Here is a 23,060-nt window from a genome sequence, read left to right as displayed (position 1 = left end):
TTTCAAGTACTCTTAAGTAAATGTAACAGTTCTAATTAAGCCAAATATATTTACTTTTGCTTGTGTGACACCTTTGGCCAAGCTGCACATGATCCCTTCTCAAGTTTTGAGTCAATACTTAGGGCTCATACTTATGTATGTATACTGTAGGTTGCTATGTGTCTTATCTGTGTTTTTTGAAACACTTGATTTTCAATGAGTTATTTCCCACTGATCTGTTTGCTAGTTTCAAAAAGATACCATGTGAAATACCAATGGAGAAACTAAACTCACCCCCCTACTTTTGTTTCAACTCACTCTAACTGCTGCCCCCCCAACACCACCACATCTCTTACTTCTCCAGGCCTCCTTCCACCCAGCCTCCTCCTCAACTATCAACACTTTTCCTAAGCTTTGCACTACATTCCTGCTTTACTTGTGTCTCCCACAGCAGCTCATCTTGTCACGAGTTTTTTTTTTTCCTACAGTTACAAAATAACTGCTTCAGAACTCATGCTGCTTGGTTGTGTTTTTTTTTAACTTCACTTTATACTAATAAGCTGCACAAAAACATACTACTATTAACTACACTAAAACTAATAACCCTTTGTTTTGCTTACAACAAATGTGAGTATAAAACTGGTCACTAAAAAAGAGTAAAGGAAATGACTATCACCATATCTACAGTAGAAAGAAAAAAACAGAAAGTATGATTACGTCAAAGGAGTAAAAACCAGATACTTTGTACTACATAATTCAGAAAACATCACAAGAAACAGCAGGCTCACAGAGGGTCACTTGAAACCAGGAAACATACAACCCACATACAAGAAAACGAAAGGCAAAATCTAGAGATACAAACTCACCCTACCTGCCTGTGGCACTCTGTAAAGCACACGTGCAGGAAACGTTTTCAACATAAAAACGTACCACGTGTCAGTCATTAAGATAAAAGTCCTTAAAGGGTAAATAGTGCACATTACTACGTAAGGTAAAAGGATCAGTTCGGAAGTAAATGGCAAAAGATGAATTTTTGCAAAGAAGTAGAAATACATATTGAAGAAAAAAGCTTGCATTCGTTGTTCAGGCAATGCTACATTCACGCTACAAAAGAATGTAACTCCTGCCGGACACTTGCTGGCTTTCAGACTCTTAAACTCTCAAAACATTACTTCAGAAAGCAGTTTTGTACATTAAGAATCCTGCCGGGGCATTACTTCTATCACATGGGACCACAGTGTTTCTAACCCCAAGTAACTCACTGTACTCACTTCACAAAAAGCCCCAGGAAGCTTCTGACTGCCTTTTTGACAGGAACAGTCCATGTGGCAGCCGAGATTACCAGCCCCAAGACAAGAAAGGAGCAGAACAAGAAAGCCCAGCTGTGTACCCTTCTGGCAGTGCCGCGGCCGCCTACACTTCAGATATCCCCATCTCTCCTCGTTTTCTGGTGCTGCACATTCCCCCCCAACTTCCCCCCCAAAGCAGGGGGCATCAGAGCAACCCCTCTAGAAAGCCAAAAACAGAAAGTTCTCGAAGGAGGTCACAACACACAGACACAGGGTGGCTGCAGAAGACACAGAGCACCGCATCAGCTCAGCACCACAGCTCGTATTACCTCAGAAATACCCCTAACGGCCTCCGCGCCCTCTTATATAAGAAAGGGCGGTGACGTCACACTCCTCCAGCCAATAAAAGCCTCTGTTTACCCTAACGCTCATTGCATATTTATGCGGAAGCTCTTTTCACGCCCTGTGCTGCTGTAGCAGCTCGGCGCGAAGGGCGGAGCGAGCAGCCCTGTCACGCCCCGGTTGCGCGGCCGTCTCCAGCCGCAGGAAGCCGCGGGGCCGTGGTGCGTCTTCGTACGGAGCCTGCCCGGAGCCGGCGGGGCGTGGGGCGGAAGCGCCCGGCACCGCTCCCTGCCGCCCGGGTGTAGGCGACGAGGATGAGCCAGAGAGACACCCTGGTGCATCTCTTCGCCGGCGGGTAGGTGAAGCCGCCCCCCCGCGCCGGGGGAGCGGGCAGGGCGTCTGCGGCAGCCTCGGCACCGGGCCCGGCGGCGGAGCGGGCCGCTCGCTCCGTCCCCGCGTGGCTGCGTCGGGCCGCGTCGCGCCGGGTTGGGGCGCGGAGCCCGCCGTGAGGGCGCTGAGGCGAGGCGCCCAGGCCGCGTTGAGGCCCGCCCGGCGCGCTGCTTCCCTCCCGCTGCCCTCGGGCCCTTCCGGGCCTCCCCGGGCCGGGGCTGCGCGGCCGGGCCCCGATGGAACACCTGCACAACCGGCCCTCGCGCCGCGGCGATGAGGTGCGTGCAGGCCGGGCCGTCCGAGCGTTGGGCTGCGGCGAGATCGGTGCCGGCTGCACGTTGGGCTGCGGCGAGGCTGCACTCGCGGACTGCCCGCTTCCTCCAGAAGTTTCTTCTTCGTTCGGTGTTTCCTTGGAGAAATAAATTGATCTTTCTGTGCGTGGGGCTGTCCCGGTGGCAGTGAGGTTACCTGAAGGTACCCGTCTTCCCAGCAGTCTACAGACAGGCTGGTAACTTCAGGATCAAGCATTGCTTGCTTGTGTTTCAACTGCTTTTAGATGAGGGGCTCCATGTCAACTTGTAGCCTGCAGCATCTGTGCACAAAAATAGAAGAAATTGGAGAGAAGAGCACAGTTAAAAGTAAACACGTGGTCCCTGTAGCTCTCTTGGGTTGGGGTTAACTCTCAGGTAACTGTAGGTGTGTTATAAAGCTTTGTAGTGCCCAGTTACAGTGCCTGTGTTTCCTTCGGGGTGGACTGGGAGCAGCACCTGTCTTAAAAGAAAAAAGGAGAGTCTGTTTCCTGTAGCAATAGGTATGTATTTGGGCTGTGAGTGTGGCTGTATGGAAGTAGGGGAAGAGAACAAAGAACATAATATATGTCGGAGTGAGCTTGAAGCTTGGGTTTCCATTTGTGTTACTCCTTTACAAAATGGTGCCTGTGACTGGAGTGTTTGAGGTGGAAGACTGCACTGTTTCTTGTGAGCAGATCTGGGTAACTTGGCTATGTGTGAGCACACACACCTTCCTGGCTTCCAGTATTATACAGTTTAGTACTTACGCAGGTTCTCTCCCCCTGCAACTTCTGGCTGAGAGGAGGGGGGTTATACGTTAACAGAACTGAAATGTGGTGCTCTGTATTTTTCTTCAGAATTCACATCCTCATAAACATACAAAAAAACAGTAGCTTGAACTTTCTGCAAAAGGCAGATTAGTAAGGAACAGTACATGATGACTGAGGCAGCGTTCCAACCTGTAATCTTAAGACTGAAGTGAAGATTGCTGAGCTCAGCGAAGTTGTTCTTTTTTTTACGGAAAGTCTGATCTGCAGGTAGCTGGCAGCCAGTTGGGTCAAGGGTAATATTGTGAGGGAAAGGCTGACTTTTCTTCATGTGGCAGCCACGTGTTTTCTGTAATCACAGGTCAGCAAAACAGCGTATATTTGGTCACATTTAGCAGCAGGAAAGTTATTTGGGTCATCACATGACTTCTTTCTAGCATGGTAGACTATAGATCTCTTGAACTATCTGTAGTCTTCAGTGAAACTTAAAAATGAAGGAAATTTTGTTTTCTTTTAGTTTTCGCTAGGAATTGTTTGAAAACAACATGATTGTCGCAGTCTGCTGACCATTTTGCTAAAAAAAAAAAATTTTGTTAAACACCAAGTCTTTAATTCCCATTTTCTTTGGGAGTAAGTGATGACATTGCTGTTTCTGTAATGTAGGTGGGGCTATTCTGGGATTTTTCTGTAGCTGCCTAACTTGTTTCATGACAATTCAACACCAGCTGTCAAACTGCACTACTTCTGGGGAATTACCAGTTCATACAGGAAGTTGAAGCTTCATTTCTAATAATCCCTCCTCCATCCTTCTTTTCCCCTGTCTCTGCATCCTTGTTGCTTTCCAAAAAGCTTGAGCAATGTTACTGTTAGTTTCATTTCTGAGAATGCCATCTGTTTCTGCTTCATAACTACATACCTACTGTAAAGATGACCAGTATTTTCCAAATAGTACTTCTATGTCTAAAAATAATTCAGTACTCATTTTGAGGATCAGTTCTAGCAGCATCAATAAATTGAAGTGGTGAAATTTTATTCCATCAGAACATGGGAACTTGCCCAGGGCCTTCTTTCCTCAGCAAAAGGCAGGACCATCTGGGGTTGGAGATGGATGGCTGCTTTTCTGAGTTCAGGGCTGGACAGTCATAGGTTTACTTCTGAAATTTCTTTCTTTCTGTTGCTTCTTCAGAAAGTTGGGCAGTTTTCTGATTTATTTTGTGATTAATTATAGGGAGGAGTCTCTATTTGTCTTGATAAAATTTTAGATTGAATCACTCAAGTTCTTACCGAATCTTTGCAGTGGTAGAAACAGTCAAAATTTAAATAATATATTTAAGGTAAAGTCTAAGTAGTTTAGACAGATCAGGTACTACACAGGTGAAATAACTTCTTTTCAGTTCAAGAAGATATTAATAACTGAGCAGGTAGAGTGGTGATAAGGATTTCTCCTGCCTTTCAGAAGTAGTCAGCTGAGCTGTAATGGAGTTACCAGGCCACCCAGTAACCTTTTTCCTTGAAGTACTTTCACTCCTGGCCTGACCCTGAATGTCTTTCAGGACAGTTCTTCCTGTTGTAAGGCACAGGGCAAGGTTAGAAACTTCCTGCCCTGACTTGAGCTTATTTTTGTGTTCAGATACTTTTCTGTGGGGTGGGTAAAGGGGGAGTAAGCAATTTCTACTTAAAGGTAGCTTGGGTTTTGCTCTCTTAGGTGACCAAATTGCATAAAAATGACTGTTTCAAAAATTGTGAAGCTGATGCGTTTCTCACATTTTCCTGTAAGTTGATTGATGTTTTCAGCTGTTCTTTACTTGATATGGAAGTCATGTTATATTTATCTGCCCTGGCTCCTAATTGAATCTGCACTTTGTGTTAGTGTTTGTTTTGGATAATGGAAGCCAGTGATGCTTTTCCATTTGTTATTTTTTCCAATTTTCATTTGTAGGTTTCAGTATGTCAGCACATTAGAGGAACTTCATTATTACGCTTAATTAGAAACAGCAATTTGATTATTACTTTTAGTTAATGGATGTTAACTTAAAACTCACTTTTTAAACCTTGGCAAAAAGTATTAGCAGTGAATAAAGGAGCTGGGGCTTCTAGCCGGCAGTGCTCCTAGCCAGGACAGTAAGGCTGAAGATAGAAAGGTAAATAATATACAAGTTTAGCAGAATAATAGCAGGAGAGTCATGACACCCATGTGCTAATGAGGTGCATTCTTGTTCTTTCTGAAAACTGTACTTAGTTAAAGCCTTAAATTGTCTTGAAGGTGGGATATGTGCGCTTAATATCTGGATCTGTAGGTTATCTGTGGATGTGAAAATCAGCTGTAACTGTGCTGTAAGGCAGGGCTGTGAAAATGCTGATACTGCTGAATTTATTCTAAGTGAGAAAGACATCAGGAGCTCTGTCTGTAGGTGGCTTGTTTGTTTTCAACAGTTTTGTACTCGCTTTCCTTACTGTGTCATCTGTCAGTCAGTACTTGTCTGGAACTTTCATTTTCATACAGGAAAGAGAAGCAGCTGGTAAAATAAGTGAATGAATGTAGGTGCAAGATAACAGGGTCAGGGGTTATCTTGGAGTCTGAGGCTGTGGTTACAAACACTGTGAAAGGTGAATCTGAGGTCAGGCCTACCTGGCTGCATCTTGTTTGTATAGAATACATAATTATCTAAAAGAATAGAAGTTTGGGATTCTTAAATAGGTGTAGTTATAAGTATAGATGAGCTGAAAGGCAATGGGAATGTTTGTAGGAGCATTTGTAGTCAGTCTAGTATCTGAAGTGTTGAGATCCTCATCTGTAACAGACCTGTCTCTGCTTTTACTGCAGGGTTTAAAGCAACAGCAGAAGGTATGCAGCAGTTCTGGACAAGGGTGGTGATTCCTAAGCAGATATCCTCAACCAGGTGACAAAAAGGTCACCTGTCCAGCTGTCTCTGGAAATAAAACCTGGGATTTGAGTGCAGAATGGGATTAGATTTTGAAGCATGTGCACATTTATTTCTTTGCGTATTCCCACAAATAATTACAGGCAGATTTGGAATGAAGAACTGAGTCTGTGTCCGGGTCAGCAAATGCCTTGCTTTGCAGCCAGGAGAAGAATAAATCTGATTATTTTCTAGGTGCTGAGAAATGTTTTTTTCTGAACTCCGCAACTCCCTGACTTGTATTAAGCTACAAATTGGGAAGGAAAAGAAAAGCAGCCCCTAGAAAGCTGGAGCTCATGGATGTCTGCTTTTGGAGTGCCAGTCTGGAGCTCAAAGCAGTAGCCATCTCTGTATTCCTAGTACTGTGTTAAGTTAACAAGGCCAGAAGCATATTTCTACATAAAATACTGCAATGGCAGAACAGGAGGCATGTTTCTGAATAGTCAGTTATTTTTTACAGGTCACATTGTTACTGAATTGTCACTTGATTTAACTACAAGCTGTTTATTTTAAGTGGCAATCTGAGATCTTGAAAATGGGGAGAGAGATTTTGAATCCAGACTATCAATAACTAGTGGAAGATGTGCAAGATGTGACCAAGTTCTGCTAAGACATCTTAAACTGCTTAATGAGAAAAAACAACACATCAGTAAGAAGTAGTGCTGAGAGCTGATTATTTGAAATCATGACCTGAATGGCAGGTAAAGGGTGCCCAGCTCTTAAAAGGAGGCAAGTGTTTGGCTGCTTCTCTTACAGTGTGTGTAAATTTGAACAGGCTGCCAGCTGCCCTTACAGCAGGCGGTTATCACGGAGCATCGCTTGCTGTAAGCGCACTTGGTCAAGGAACAAGCACTGTGAAGTTTTGTGTCTGTCCCATTCCCTAGCTGTCTGTTATTCCTTTGCTGAGGGAAGTCTAACCAGAGCTCTTGCAGCCAGGCACCGATCCCTTGTGGCGATTTGGAGTGGTGCAGGGGAGCGTGCAAAATGCAGCCTCCAGGATGGTGTTAATCTTCAACTTCAGACAAATTTTCCAGTTTGGAGTAGTGGTGGAGCTGGCAGCATTAAAGGCTCCAAATGCTGAGCCCTGTTGATGAATGGTGCTGACTTCTCACCTGTTCATTTCTTCCCCATTCCATAGTGTTTATCTCATTACATACTGTGCACTTTCTTGCTGTTGCTTGAAAGTAAGTCCTCATGTAACCTGCCCAAAATCAAATGCAGAAAGATCTTAAGTGGAAGCAGATACTGAGGGATCAGGAACAGGGGGGTTGCAAGAAATGAAAAAAACCTTGAAGCTAGCTTCCTGCATTGCCTGCACATGCTCATGGCCATGCAGCACTTGCTGCTGTTGAGTTGCATGAAATACAGCAGCTTGTTGTCTGTCTTGAAGATGGGCTTGTTGCTGTAATTGTTCCAGCAAGCTGTCTTGAGTCTAGTCTGTGTCTTATTTTAAAATTGTATTTGTAGCTTAATGTTAGAAGAGTAGGCAAGTAAAATGCTTGCTCAGAGATGCGCTCTGAAAGCTGTATCAGTCTTACTGCTTCTGTACAGTGCACTGGGAAACTGGCTACCATCTTCGTGTGCTGATGCTTTATTTCAAGCTGACAAACTTTTATTCCCTCAATTCAAATGTGTAAGAGGGTAAATTTCAATTTAATGTTGGAGTTAGAGCTGGAAAAAGGTGCTTCCAGGCTCTAGCAATAGACTATCTCTAGATTGCTAATTTAAACAGCAATAGTTGAGCATACTGAATGCTATTGTTAGGTACTCAGTTCAGTTCTTACAAACAGATTAGCATGTTAGGATGCAGTGCTGTACTGCCATTTCTTTTATTATTTACAGCAGAAAACAGCTATACATGATGGACTCTAAAAGTGATACTGGACAGACTCTTCACAGAGATCTAGGAAATCTTGAGTTCTGGGTATTACTGCTAATTTGTACTGAATTCTCCTTTCATTTTGGAAGACTTTAATAGCATTAAAAATGCTATTAAACAAACCTTGAGGCTTTTAAAAAAACTTCCAATGGAATAGAATGTTTTTCTCAATGCTTGCCAAGATCAATTACCAGCTCTACTTCTTGCTTGAGAGAAAAGAGTGCTGAGCCCTTCAAATGTAATGCAAATTACATTTGTGTGGTTGCTAGTGGTGGTGTTGGTAGCACTGAGCAGTTTAAATTGGTTGGTTTTTGGGGGTAGGTGCATAAAATGTCCTGGTTATTTTAAGAATGGTGTTTGGTGAAGTTGAGAGAATGCTGGTCTCTGAAAAGGTTCAAGCCAAGCTCTTTTTTTGTAACAGTTGTGTCAAAGAATTCGGAGTTATCTTTGGAATGAGAATTTGTGGGTTTGATATTCTTCTCTCAGAGGTTGTATATTGTCATGGTTAAACAGGAATGTACATATTAATAATTAGCTTATGAGCAAGCACCTGAGAAATCCTCTGAACAAAGCTGCTGAACAGCAGCGTGTTCCTGACTGTACTCTGCTGTAGCAGAAAGGGGAGAACTTTGCTAGTGTAAGTCACACACATTTGTTTGGCTTTCTTACAAAAATGAGGGGCAGACTTATATCTTCCCAGATTCAGCTCTACAGCATTCAATACTTGGGATCCAGTGTCTCATGCTGTGTAATGGGCAGAGCTCAAAAAATACTCAGTGAAGCATTACTTTGATGGTACCATGCACGAAATGCAAAGGGAGATTGTTGGTTCTAATTTAATAAATTGCCACAGTACAGTTTTTACTGGCTTTCCTAAGAGCGATGAGCATAGCTCTGTGTGCGCTACACAAATTATGCTCTAAAGGATTTTTGGCATCTCCTTTGTGACCAGGAACTCATTGAACATTCAAAAAAAAAGTTAACATTTACTACAGGCAGTTAAACATTTGAAATGCTGAGCGACTTTCCAGAATGGATTTAAAAGCATGTGCTGAAGACAGTGCACCTTCACCACGTGGGGAAAGCTTCTATTTGCCTGTTAAAATTTTCACTAAATGTCAACAGTTTGCTTGTCTTCAAGGACAAGTCATTACACCATTATCATGCATATACTGTTATTTCTTCACTGTTTGCTGTTCATCTCTGCTCGGTGTAACATTACTGTGTTCTTTATTTTCTTTGCAGTTTAGAAAATATTGACCTTGTTTCTCTTTGCAGGTGTGGAGGTACTGTTGGTGCAATTCTGACATGTCCACTGGAAGTTGTGAAAACACGGTTGCAGTCTTCTTCTGTGACTCTGTACATCTCTGAAGTTCATCTCAACACTGTGAATGGTGCTAGTGTGAATCGAGTAACTAGAGTTTCTCCTGGACCTCTCCATTGTTTGAAGTGAGTGTACAAGTTACTAGCTATTTGATTTGGTTTTAGGGCCAGAGGGGGAGGTGTGCTAGACAAATGGATAAATCTGTGTAAAAGATGGACTTCTGTATCTGTCATCTCACTTCTACATTTCCTGTATTTTGCTATGTAACTATAAATTTCACATTCTAGCTTTCCAAGTGTCTTTCATTTTTGAGTCTGTACCTTGAACTATCCAGAGCTTGCGTATCTTGTGGAATTCATGACCCCAGCCTACATCCCCAAAACCCACTGGGAGCACTCGTAACACTTAAGATTAGAACAGTTTAGTTGCAAGGGACCTAAAAAGATCACCCAGTCCAATTGTCTGACCACTTCAAGGCTAAACAAAAGTTGAAGTATGTTACTGAGGGCACTTGAACACTGACAGGCATGGAACATCAGTCACCTCTCTAGGAAGCCTCTTCCAATGTTTGGCCATCCTCACAGTGAAGTTTCTCCTACATCCAGTCAGATCTTACCATGTCACAGCTCTTAATCACTCCCAGTGCATTCTCAGCAGCAGAGCGTGGTGCTTCTCTGCTTCCCCTGCTCAGGGAGTTGCAGAGAGCACTGAGGTCACCTTTAGGCCTCCTTGCCTCTAGACTGGACAACCCCAGACTCTTCTCACAGGATGCACCTGCCAGCCCTGTTACCAGCTTTGTTGCTCTCCTCTGGATGTTTTCAATCCTTAACCTCCTTTTCATATTGTGGAGTCCAGATCTGTACACAGTATTCAAGGCAAAGCCTCTCCAATGCTCGTGGTGAGAGAATTGCATCTTTTTAATGCATTGTAATGTATTGAATGCATTCTTTTGGTGTATTTAATGCACTCCAAAACATAGCTTGCCCTCTTAGCTGTCAGGGCTTATGTAGAGCCTGCTGTCAGCCATCAGCCCCAGATCCTTTCTGCTGGTCTGCTCTCCAGTCACTTGTTTACCAATTTGTAGCTGTTTCTGGCATTGCTCTTCCTGGGTGCAGAAGCCCGCATTCTCCTTTGTTTAATTTCATACTACTGATTGTCCAGCTCTCCAGTCTATGTAGATCCCTTACAAAGAAGTCCAATTAGGTGCTGGATTTGTTAATACAAATTTTTAACTTGGTTTGTGTCCAGATCATGAATGTTGATGAAAACATAGACTAGAAGCCATTTGGTGTTTTCTAGTAGACATGTGCCTAGTGACACTTCTTAGAGCTAGAAAGAGTTAACTATGTTCTAATTTTGCTGTGGCCTGGGGCATTTTAATTGCATGGCACCTCTTTGAACAGAGAGGAAAACTCAGAGCAGACTTGCAGAGAACAATTTGAGGGTCCTGATGGAGGAAAAAAAAAAAAAAACGGCTTGACATGAGCCAGCAGTGTGTGCTTGCAACCCAGAAAGCCAACAGTATCCTGGGCTGCATCAAAGGAGGGGTGACCAATAGAATGAGGGACATGATTGTCCCCCTCTGTTCTGCCTTCATGAGGTCCCCTCTGGTGTACTGTGTCCAGGCCTTGGGTCCAGTGTAAGGAAGATGTAAAACTGTTGGAGTGGGTCCAGAGGATGGCCATAAGGATGACCAGGGGCTGGAACGCTTCTCCTAGGAAGACAGGCTGAGAGAGGTGGGTTTTTTCAGCTTGGAGAAAAGGCCCCAGGAAGATCTCATTGCAACCTTCCAGTACTTCAGGGTAGCTAACAGGAGAGAGGGAAACTTTTTACATGGTTTGATAGTGACAGGACAAGAGGGAATGGTTTTAAACTAAAAGCAGGGAGATTTAGGAAGAAATTGTTTACTTGGCAAGAGGTGAGGCCCTGGAACAAGTTGCCCAAAACAGTGGTGGATGCCCCACCCCTGACAGTGTTCAAGGCCAGGTTGGATAGGCTCTTGGGCAGCCTAATCTAGTAGTCGGCAACCCTGTCCACAGCAGGGTGCTTGGAAAGAAATGATCCTTAAGGTCCCTTCCAGTCCAAGTCATTTAATGATTCTATGACTGCATTTCTTCCCCTTCTCGTGAGTGCTTATTTCATGAAGTAGCAGCAGAAGAGGTCTCTGTCCACAGTTCTACTGCTAGTCTGATCACAGGTAGAGTTCACTTTGGGGGGCTTAGCTAGCCAGTTATGGGAAGGTAGCTTTAGAATTTGGATATAAGAGGATAGTTCTCTTCCAGGAAGGGTCTGTTATTGCTCCTTGCATTAGAAAGACTTAGTTAAGCTTCAGACCAGCTACTGCTGGTCTGAATAATTTGGTGAAGTAATTTGTAGGCAGTCTCTTTTGGCGATTGCTGTGTAAGATTTAGGGTTTATCTGGTTAGAAGATGGTGCTTAAATAGAGCTTGTACCCAAATAGCTGCTTGCATGGAAGATTTTTTTTTAACGTTTTCAGAATTGAAGGGTCAGGATTTGGTTGTCTTTTCTCATACTAACTTGAGTGCAGTGCTCCAAGTCTTGTGCATGAGCTTACAGTCCTCGTCTGAAAGTAGGATGAATTGTGCAAGTGAAGTTGGAATTTCAATTTAACTGACTGTTGTGGAATCATTTCACCTAAACAGTCAACAGTGGTGAGATATCAGAGGCATCTGTGCCAGGAAAATAAACTCAGATGAGCCAGTGCAGGCAACTGTGTTCTCTGGCAACAGAAGTGAATTCTCTTATTCCTAAATATCCGTTGGGTGTATATCATATTGCTCATGCCTTTTGTGTCTAACTTTGCTGAGTTTAAGCCAGAGGTCTTGATGATCGAAATCTGATCAACTTTGCATTGCAAATTACTCACGTGATATTTGCAGGTCAACTAGGGCTGAATGAAACATTACTGCTGCTCTCCCAGTTGCAGATTTGCCATTTACTGCTTTTGATAAACAGTACAGACTTTGAGATCTGATATTTAATTCAAAAAGTTTGTCATTTTCAGAGTAGACTGTACCTCTTCCAGCCTGTGAACGCAGAAGAGCATCAGTAACTATTGCCATTGTAGTCTTGCCTGCTTCCTGTCGAAGGAAAATTCTTCTGTGATTTCTGTTATTTGTTGCTTTGAGAAGTCTTGGGGATGCTGTAGATCCAGAAGAAAAAAAATGGAAGACTTATAAGTTTTACAAAAGCACTGAGGTTTCTGCTGCTTTGTACACATTCATATATGTGCATGCCTACATATAATATGTGCAGTGCTTTATGTTGTAGGTGATTAATGTTAAAGTATGAGTGCTTTGGGAACACAGGTTGCATGTTCAGTTCAGTTTTGCTATAATCTGATACTGTGAGTGTGCTGAACTCTGTGCTAAGAATTTTTCCGATAGTTCCTTCTGTGTAAGTATTAGAATGGTTTCAGGATGGCAGATATGCTGAAGTAAAGAGGATTTCTGAAGCACTTTTGGATGTATTCAGTACACTAATTCTGTGAAGCGACTCAGTGACCTCAGTAACTATTACGGATATGAAGCAAGTTATTGCTGGGCACATTATATGCCAGCATTCCTGATAGTCACAATGACTTCTTTATACTGATGCAACAGTTCAGAACCACTATTTTATTTTGATTACTGAGAATAAACTTATTAAACTTTTGGTTTGATTTGATGGCAGAGCTGTTGTGAAATACACAATTTCTGCTTCAGGAAATCAGATTAATTCCGGAATCTCTTTCTATGCGACAGAGAGCTTTCATCTATCAGTTAGGTTTCACTAAAATTGAAGATTTGTGGATATCCTCTGTACCAAAAAATCTTGCTGCTGTTTTCAGCTTGTTCTCTCTTTAAGAAACCACAGTTAGGTGGGATGGATATTCCAAGTGTTTCTGTTAGTAATTCCTCCTCTGAGATCTATCAACTGACTTTCTGTATTCCCTGTTTCTCTGCAAGTCTTACAAAGACAGGAGGTCACATGGAATTCTGCCATCCAAGCAATCTTTCCAGAATTGTATTTATAGTGAATCTGGTTCCTATAAGATTAGGACAGTACAAGAGGCTTCTTGCTTGTGAGAGGAGGTGAGAATTGTCTTCAGTAGTGATTTGAGAAGACCCACCAGCTCCATGGCTGGCAACATTGCTTGGGTAGGAACACACAGGCAGTGGTTCAGAACTGTTCAACTGTTGCTGTTGGATGGAGGATTGTAAGCCTCCAAGCCTCAAGGAAGGGCCACTTCTCATATTGGATGTTTCAATTTCCTTTTATTATAGGGGACATCAAAGTCAAAATAAAAAAAGTCTCTATCTTGTAGAAAGAGTAAAGCAAAGAATGCGTTTTTGGTTGAAAACTTAGTAACTGAGTACCTTCTGTCTTAAGTGGTTACTAATAATTTTTTACCCAATCAATAGAAGGAAGATGTTGAGTACCTCAGTCACAGAAAGAGCTGTATTGTGGTGCAGCAGTGACACAGGCACCTGCAGCTTTGTGAACTTGCATACCAGTGTAGGAAGAAGCCCTGCAGGGAAACATGAAGGACTGGAGGGGTGAGGGAGTGTGTACTGCTAGAGGTCACATGTATTGTAGCTTGAATCTTGCTACAAAGGTCTCGCAGATCAAAATCACGAAAATGGGACAGACGGGGTTCTCTAACGTGTTGATGTGGGCCCTGCATGGGAACAGAGAGGGCAGTGCTTCTTATCTGAAAGTCTGCTTCCCTCGACAGATGACAGGTGACTTACTGTACTTAATCTTGTAGAATCAAACCAGGGCAGTACATGCCAAATCATACTGAGGTTTCTGTCTTTACGAGAAGGGTAAGTGGGAGCTTGTAAAATATATGCTTGGCTGGGCATGATTTTAGCAACAGAGTGAATGCTCTCAGGAGGCTTACAGCTGTTCCTCTAACTGAATCTTTATAACTCTCTTCCTCCGTGCTCTGCCATTCTTACCCCCAAAAGTTCTCAAAATCTGAGAGCTAAGGAGTATGAAAGGAATATAGGACAATCTCTCTAAAGCCATTTCTCCCTAATGCCATCTAAAAGCCTACAGAAATGTGACCACTTCAGTGCTCAGTATTTTCTCACTAATAAAAGGACACTTAAGCATATTAACAATGAGTAGCATCATAGGTAGAATCTGATCTTTGAGAAAAGTCTGTGTAGACTTCTGCCTTCAGTTCTTTGGTTTTTATGGTACATTAAGCAATAATGAAATGTTATGCTGATTCTGGGAAATGATTTAACTTTTGTGGTCATCACGGCATTGTCAAAGCTATACACAAAGATCAAAGCTTAAAATGATGATGCCATATTGACTCTGGTCAATGCATTCATTAAATTTGATATGAATATTAAAATATTGTTGCTTTTGTTTTCTAGGATGATCTTGCAAAAGGAAGGTCCTCGTTCTCTGTTTAGAGGGCTGGGTCCTAACTTGGTAGGCGTTGCTCCTTCCAGGTAAATACAGATATTCAAAGTGGAATAATTTCAGTGAAATTTTGGTTGCTGTGTATTTTTCAAGAGATTGAGGGCTTATTTCAAGTGAGTTATTGCAGTCTAAATACTTACTAGTAATTATCCTTTTGTTCCTGGGATAGATGGTATCTGAAAATACTGAACAACTCATGCTTTGCTGCTCCAGACCCACATTCCTGCACCGGGTGTCTCAGCATTTCCTAATGCCTTGTTCTGTATGCTATTCCTTACTCTTGAGTTTCTACCAGTTAAAAAAGAGTATGTGTAAGGAGTTGCATTTGTAAACAGAAGTTTGTACCTTATGCACAGAGTTAGCCTTCAGTTAATCCATCATTTGGAAAGTAATTGTATGACCATAGGCAAAACACTGGCTCTTTTTTCTACATAAATTCTGGTGAAGCACAGACTGCTGGCCTTCTAAAATGTGAATAAAGATAAAAATGAGTATGGTGAAACTTAACACCCATCACAGATTAAGCAGATGCAGCAGCAGGCTGAACTCCAAAGGGCAGAAGGGCAGTGTCAGAGAATAAAGCAGGTCAGAATGTAAACCTGGTCTAAGTGGCAGTGGTATTACTGCTGTCAGTTATTCTGCGTTGGTTGAAATGCTACCCTAGTAGCTACCCTACTATCAGTGTCAGGCAGTGTGAGGTGTAGATTATGGCCAAGTTTGTATTGATCCTTGCATACAAGTATTAGCCACAGTTCATTGAAAAACAGAATTTCTAAGGAGGGATATGTAAGCAAAGATTTGTAAGACTATTACAGTTGCTTAATTCTGAGTGAAGCTGGTCTTCTTTTGGTCCATTTTCATTCTTTTCTATTCTGTTTTTAAGATGAAATATTTTTGCATCAGGATTATATAGTCATAATGATTTTATTCTTCCCCTGACTTTGTACCCTGCTTCCGTTGTTTTCTTTTTATCTGAACAGAAGATATTATTCCCATCTCCTGCACACTGATTTTGGGAAGTATCTTAACTATTGTGGTTCAGTGTCCTTGCATGCTTTTGGAAAATGTTATTAAGCTGGGTTTTCTATTCATCATTGCTTTGTCTTCTATTTGAATCAGATGGGGTGGTGTTTTGTAGATTCTCTGTATGAATAAGAGAAAAGCATCATCCAGCAGTTGGAATACTTTAATTTCGGCTGATTTTTTTGAAATATTTTGAATAGTTTAGGTATTTTCTGGTCACTAACTTAGCACTGGTGTTTGGAGAAGCTGAAGTGATTGTAGCTTTGTATTCTTGATACCTGTGGGATATCAATATGTAATATGTAATGTTGCAGCATTCTGAATGTAATTTCTTCAAAAATGAAAGGAAGATCTTGTCTCTTAATCTGCTGTCAGTGAGCAGTTAGCATCTGAAGACTTTGCCAAATACAATATTATGTGTATCTCTGAACTAGGAACCACCAACAAAAAATATAGATAGCAGGTGAGGAAAAACAAAAGCGAGAGAAGGCTAGAATAATTAATTTCCTCATTTGTAATCTAGATAGTTTCTATGCTGAAGAGTGGACTTGATGATAGTCTAGCTGGATCTGAATGTTCAGCACCGTGGCTTTCTCTGGTTCCAACAGATGCCTTTCCTAGGAAGTTCTCTCACCTCCTGTCCCTTTAATCTCCCCTGTTGTGTTCTGTGTTCATCTGTAACAAAACAATGTGTAGTTGTAGCTTCCTTCTTTAGAACCTGCAGCTTTATTCTCTCTATGCTACTAAAACCATGGGGATGCACACCGTGTGTGGACTGCAGTCTTGTGCTTGCAGTTCTCACTTTTTCCTTCTACAAAATAAAGTAATTTTTACATTTCATTTATTGACCCATAAAGGCTCACTGATCTCTTCGTTATTGTTTAGGGGTAGTAATTTCTTGGACAATTTAGCATTTGCTGCTTTTTTTTCCTCCCTTAATCAGCTTTTGTTTTCTTTTTGCAAGAGACTTAAAAGATCCTTTACAACAGTCATTATTACGTAGCATTGAATTCCATTTTGAAGTGACTACCCTCAATGAAGAACAGCCTCAATTGCTAAGAACTTATTAGGGAATTTCTTTTCAATAATTTCTGTTTGCATCTAGCTAGCCTGCTTTCTTTGGTGTTCATGCTAAAATGTCCTCTTGGTGTAATGCCTTATAAACAGGCACATCCCTGTTCCCCTCCAGACTGTTTTCATCCACTACTTCATTTCAATTAAGCTCTAGCTAAGTGGATTTAACAGCAGCTCTTTGTTTAAATAAGCTGTAGAGAAGCATGTTTTATAACATATCCAGTATACTTAACTGGGTCCAGATTCCATTTTAGAAATTACATCCATTAGCAAACACTTTATCATTTCTTGTAATAAAGAAAAACTTGTTTGCACAGCTAATGAGGTTGATGTTCTGTTCGTGAAAACTTGTATTACTTTTTCCTTTTGTAAAGATACTTGAAAAAACCTGAGTTACAAATTCAAATGTAAGTTTTTTTTATGTACTTAATATCAGCTTTATGGCCTTGATGAATGAAAACAAGTATTCTTATGACTGCATTGACATGATTTTTTGTCTAGCTTTGTTTTGACACCAGCTTGCAGATTTGAATGTAGCACAAGTGCTTTCTGTGTAATGTATTGAGGAAAAAAGCAAAGTGCCCGTTCTAAATACGAGGCTAGAGAAAGAAAACTCAGATCCCATGCTTACAGCTGCTGAAGCATTTTAAATATAAATATTTATAATCTGAAGTTATTAAATCTGCTGTTTGGTTTTTAAAATAACCAAACAAAAAGCCCTATTCTTCTCAGATTCTCAGAACTGCTGAAAACAGTTATGTCATTAGAACAAAGTTGGGCTGTTACAGAAATGCTGAGCAATATACCTTCAGGTCTGTTATTTTGCTTTCCTGGCTGTAGATTTCTTACTGTCACACAAGCCACTGCTGTATTTTCAATTATGCATCCTTCCCCTTGGTGTTCTCATTTTGTCATTCCTAAAATAGTCCCATTGCTTTGCAGGAATTATTCCTTGAGCAGTTTTTCCTTACTGCCTGTAAGGGCATCAACACATAAAACAGCATAACTCACATCTTGTTCTACTTTTAGAGCGATATATTTTGCTGCTTACTCAAACTGCAAGGAAAAGTTGAACAATATTTTCAATCCAGATTCTACCCAGGTACACATGATTTCAGCTGGTGTGGCAGGTAAGGATCTGTAACTTTATAGCTTCTTCATTTTACAGTCCTAGTGACAAATGAGAGTTGGTTGTAAATGTGTGGGGGGAAAAAAAGCAGAAAATGTTTGGTGGCTGAATGACGACTTTCGGTAGCTGTTACCTGTTTTGGCCCCTTGTTATAAAAGGCACTTGGAGAAATGTGCACAAGAAACATTGCACTTAGTGTTAATGAAAGTCTTTAAACTGTGTGAATAATCTTTACAAGGAAAACTTGCATGTCTGCTTCCTCACCTGTAAATTTGTGACACAACTGAATGCTTTAAATACAGTAGTTTCTGTTCTGCAAACTATAAACAGCACTGTGTGCATTGAACTTTGGCTAAATAATTCTTAATCTATTTTTTATGCTCATGTTTTCTGTTGCAGCTTTATATGTCTGACCTATTTTTGTCTTTCTGAAATATGCCTACAGATTTGTATAACTATATGTAACAGTTGTCCATCTTCCCTCCCCCAAACATCCTTTGCTCAAACACTGATCTATGTGAAGTTTATTCAACCACTACAGTGCCATAGTAGAGCAGACTTCCATCATATTCATATATTTTCTCTGAAAATGAATTCCTTTAATCTACCATGTAACTTCAGTGCATTTTAGCAATTGGCAGTACTTGTTGTTACTTAACTTACATGTTTTGTGCTTTGGGATTGTTAATGAGGAATTAAAGGTTCTGATAACAGACTTAACCTGAAAAAATCGAGCTCACAATTTGCCTGTTGTTGCCTGTGTTTTCTGTACAGAAACAAATTTTAAGAAGTTTTTCTCCATGGGTCATAGATAGTCAAGGATGAATTCTGCAGTATTATTATATATAGGCTTTTGAATTTTCTAATTCATGCCAAATTTCACAGTCAATGGGCTGCCCAGGATGTTGACAAAAAGATGATCAGAATGACTTCTGTTTAATACTTGCTAATGATCTATTACAAAGAAATTGTTATATACTGTAGTAAATTTAAGTGACGTTAGCTTCTTAGTTAAATAATACACTAATGCTTAGCTCCATCATATGAGAAGTGTAGTGGCAGTATTTAACCTTCTAAGTTACAGACGTGAGGACAGCCATTTATCTTAAACAGGCAAAATAGGGTTCTCAAATGATAGAGTATTTCTTCCCACCTACCAGTATGTGTTTTATTTGTAGGTGAGTAGCATGAAGCGGGAGGAGTTTCATGAAAAGTTGATCCTCATCAGCTAATCACTTCAGAAATCCTTATTATATGATTATTATTTCTTGTCTTCAGCTGTTTGTTAAGAGAATAAAGCAAAAATTGAATTCTAAAGGGGGAAAATGTATGGATGCTAGGGAGGGAGGAAAAGTTTATTCTCAGTTGAAGATCATACTGTAAAACTCATGCATTACTACAAACAAATGAGGAATTGATTTGCTGTACCTTTCAACTTACTGTCCTCTATCCATAATGGAAAGAACTTTTGTGGAGTTGTGGTGTAATGACTTTCCCAAGGACTTGAGACACAGATTTTCAAGGAGTTCTGTATGTGCCTGTTGACTTGCTTCCCTTTCAGAAGATTGTGTTTTGCACTTGCACTTAAGACTGCTGCTAAATGTAGGCTGAGGTAAATGTATTTTAGCCCAAACTTCTATTTGCTTTTTTTTGCAGTCACTTTATTATTGAATATTTATGTGGCTGTTATCTTTCTCACACTTACCTAGTTCTGCAGTTGTTCTCAAATCATATACCTAATGAAACTGAATGCCCAGTTCAGGTTCATGCTGCAGGTCACGTTTCTTTTGTAAATTTTAAACATTCTTTGGAAGACCTGCACAAGAAGGTTCTTTTACAAAGAATTTCTTTGCACTCAGTACAACTGCTGTTTTGATAAATGTGTGAAGGACTGTACTTATAAACAGTGTGCTAACTGGTTTTTTTGGGGAACATGCTAACCTTGTTTTTATAATTCTGATATATTTCAGACAATGCACTTAAAGCACCTGTTAAGTTTTACCAGCAAGGTTTGTACTGCTATGTGATGCAAATCATCTCAAGGAAATGGCAAAAGAACAGGGGCAAAATCAAATGAGACCTCCTAACTGCTTGACTTAAAGAGGTTAACAGAAGTCTGCTGTAATATGCTTGGGAACCTGAAATTGCAGAATTGGCAAGCTGGATAAACACTACAACTAGCAAAAATAATCAGCATTAATTTTTCTTTTGCAGCTGCCATTGGTTTCAGTAAGGAAATGAGTGCCTCAGTCTTAATTAAGAGGTTTTTGATGCGTAATGAGTATGAGGTGGTGTTTGCACTTACAAAACTTTTCTTATAGGTTGAAAAATACAGTGATGCAAACATGCAGTTTTTAAAAAAATCTGTAAGTCATCCATAGCTTTATTTCATTAATATGTTATATCAAAGCACTGTAAGCAGTGAACTTCACTAAACTTGAAATACTGTTTACTTGTGTTGATGTTAATACGTAAATATCCCCCACTAGACTAATGTTATTGCAAAGCGGATTACTTCATACACATGGCATTTTTGGAAGCAAGAAACTGAGGTACAGTATTTTAGACCTCCTTGGTTTTAGGCTTGGTTCTTCCTTCCCAAGATGAAGCATAGATTGTTGGTTTTACTTACGCTTCAGTATATTTGCTTTTTTTCTGAGGAGGATGAATTATGCTACATATCAGTAACTGATGCCTTATGCAATTAGAAAATATTTTTCTTTTCCTGTGTGCTAGCTTCTACAATATAATTTTGCATCACCTTCATCTCTAAAATACCAATGTATCCCCACAAAGATTAGATTACTTTTTGTTTACCACCTGATGTATTACATGATTCTTACTGAAAGCTCAGACAGTGAGTGGAGCTGCAGCATACATACAAGAATGAGTGTTTGCTGTATGAAGATAGTTTCTCTGTACATTCCGAAGTTAGGCTAAATTTTCAGATTCACTGTGAATTCTGCCTTCTCATTTCACTTGCTCAGCATCTTTTATCCCAGCAGAGAATAAAAACTTAAGAACTGAGTGGGATACTTGATTCCTGTATGGCTTTCTGATTTGCTTTTTAATGATTAATAGCATCATTCAGGCAATATTGTTGCAAATCTGCTTCAAAACTACTTTGCCTGAAGTACTATTGCTGTTCTTTTTGTAACTCTACTAGCAAACAAACCCAATCAATGCTAGTGTAGATAGATTTTTTTTTGTTTAGGACTGCTTTCTTTCTTAGTGAAGATAAAATGTAACTTTTTGGTGTACGCAGTAAACTAAATACCAAGTAAATTGTGTATTTAAGTTGCTGATTATTGACACTAGAAACTTCGATTTCATAAGGCATCCACCTTGCTTTTTCAGTCCTGAGGCAGGCCTACTTTTTTTTTTTAAGTGATATTTGGAAGGGTGTGGGAAAGGAGGAGGGTTCACTTAGCCATCTCGTACATAGGTAAGTATATGGAGATGTAAAATTGAACTGCTGCAAATGAGCAGAAATTTCAGTACTCAGTGCATTTTATGCAACTATTTTATTATCTGTGGCCTGTTCTGATTATTTTTCTTTCTTTTTTTCCTAAACTTTTACCTGAAAAAAGTTAGAATCTCAAAATAATTCCCAAACCCTTCCAATGGGATTCGATTTGTACACATGTGTCTGATGAGGTCACTGCTTGTTGTTATGATACAGAAAAGCCTGTGTCTATTTTAGGCATTTACTGTACATTTCTCCCGTGAAAAGAGTGAGATCGTGTCATCTCATGCTCCCCACCCGCAGGTCACTTCCTGCAGAAATATGGACTAACTTAAACCTCGTGAGTACTGAACTGAGCGTCTCTTGCAGCCTCTAGTGTAAGAACCACACGTTGGGTTTGTAATATCTATTAAATAAACAAATTAAGGGGAATTCACTTTCATTACCTTGAATACACATTGTGTGCATTGTGCAAAGACAACACTTCTGAACTCTGTTGAATTAATTTTTTCTGTGCAGTTCAGGGAAAGGTGGAAAATACCTTTCACTGATAGCTGCTACTTTTACTTAGCTCTGTTGGCTAATTCAGTGTCCCTTAGTGGGTTAAACAAGGCTTTTTTATTTTTTGAATGTCCCAGAGCTGCCTTTAAAATGCTGCAGCTGATATTTGTTGTCACATTATTTTGAAGACCTCCTTTTTTCTGTTTCTTTTTAATATGTCTACAGTGTCTCTTCTGTCTTTCTGTTTTCTCTTTCGGTTTGCTTTTATTTTACTATTTTGGATTTCTGATTCAGCATTCCATATTCACATGCGTCTGTATCAATTACATTGGCTTATAGATCTAAAAATATATATATAACTTCTGAAATATGATGCATAAGTAGGAATACCTGGGATCTTACCTGTCATTAGCTGGAATAGCTCAAAAAGTCGATTGAGATAGTGTTTTCAATTTGAGACTTGGATAGGAATTCGCAGAACTAAAACATAGAAGTTCAGGAGTTTCTGGTACTGCCAGATTGATCTGTATTTGTCATGCAATCTTAATCTCTTGAGGATATACCACGTTGATAAAGTTAAAATGCTTTACTATACGTCAACATTGAATACTTCTTAAGCATCCAAAAAAAAAAAAAAAAAAAGGAAAAAATGAGAGCTGCTTAGCAGTTGCTGGGAATCCTTCACCTTCATTTCTAAAGCAATACTTGTGATATAGGCTTTCTGTATCCGTAAAGAAAAGCTTATCTTATCAAAGATCCCAAAATTCTGGATATTTATATTTTGGAGCCTCTTCCTTGAGGGCAGCATCACTCAACTCTTTATTTTTCTTCTACTGACTGTATTTTTACTACATTACTTCTAAGAATTGAGTTTTGTGGTTGTTTCATGTTGAAACCTGAGTTGCTGAAGGCTCTTTGATTTGAAAGCTTTGATAGAGCTCTCGTGCTGCTTGGGCTTGTGGCAGCTCTGGGGATAAAACAGCTTTTGCTAGAAGTCCGAGCCTACAGTTAGCAGTGCTGTTCTTAAATAATGTATACAGCAACCCAAGGAAAGCATGTGTGGGCAGAGTCAGCTGTGTCCTGTGCCAGCCACCATTCACTGGCAGTTTCCAGGATACTCCTTTCAGCCTGCCTTGAGGAATGAGGCTGCTGCTCTGGGCAAATGCTGTCACTCAGATATTGCCTCTGATCTCATCTTTGTTTGCTGTTACAAATAAAGCATCTTTAGAGACCAGGACTGAAAA

The 23,060-nt window shown here is 40.4% G+C and overlaps 2 protein-coding genes across 5 annotated transcripts in view; one reads left to right on the top strand and one right to left on the bottom strand.

Annotated features, from left to right (window-relative positions):
- Positions 1–23,060, bottom strand: part of PXYLP1 (2-phosphoxylose phosphatase 1) — an 858,650-nt gene that overhangs the window by 94,789 nt on the left and 740,801 nt on the right. The gene's annotated exons all lie outside the window — the stretch shown is intronic.
- SLC25A36 (solute carrier family 25 member 36) overlaps positions 1,735–23,060 on the top strand; it is a 30,821-nt gene continuing 9,495 nt past the window's right edge. The window contains exons 1-4 of one of the 2 annotated variants that reach the window (XM_052687075.1): positions 1,735–1,965; positions 9,136–9,306; positions 14,575–14,652; positions 17,750–17,850. In XM_052687075.1, coding sequence (XP_052543035.1) covers positions 1,925–1,965; positions 9,136–9,306; positions 14,575–14,652; positions 17,750–17,850 — 391 coding nt within the window. In that variant the 5' untranslated portion in view covers positions 1,735–1,924. The remainder of the gene's footprint in view (positions 1,966–9,135; positions 9,307–14,574; positions 14,653–17,749; positions 17,851–23,060) is intronic. The other variant, XM_052687076.1, reaches the window with a different exon arrangement.

This window comes from Tympanuchus pallidicinctus, unplaced genomic scaffold (assembly GCF_026119805.1).
Source record: "Tympanuchus pallidicinctus isolate F22 unplaced genomic scaffold, pur_lepc_1.0 scaffold22, whole genome shotgun sequence".
In the NCBI taxonomy this organism is placed as follows: domain Eukaryota; kingdom Metazoa; phylum Chordata; class Aves; order Galliformes; family Phasianidae; genus Tympanuchus; species Tympanuchus pallidicinctus.
The sequence above is the reverse complement of the archived record's forward strand: the minus strand, read 5'-3'. Positions and strand labels throughout refer to the sequence as shown.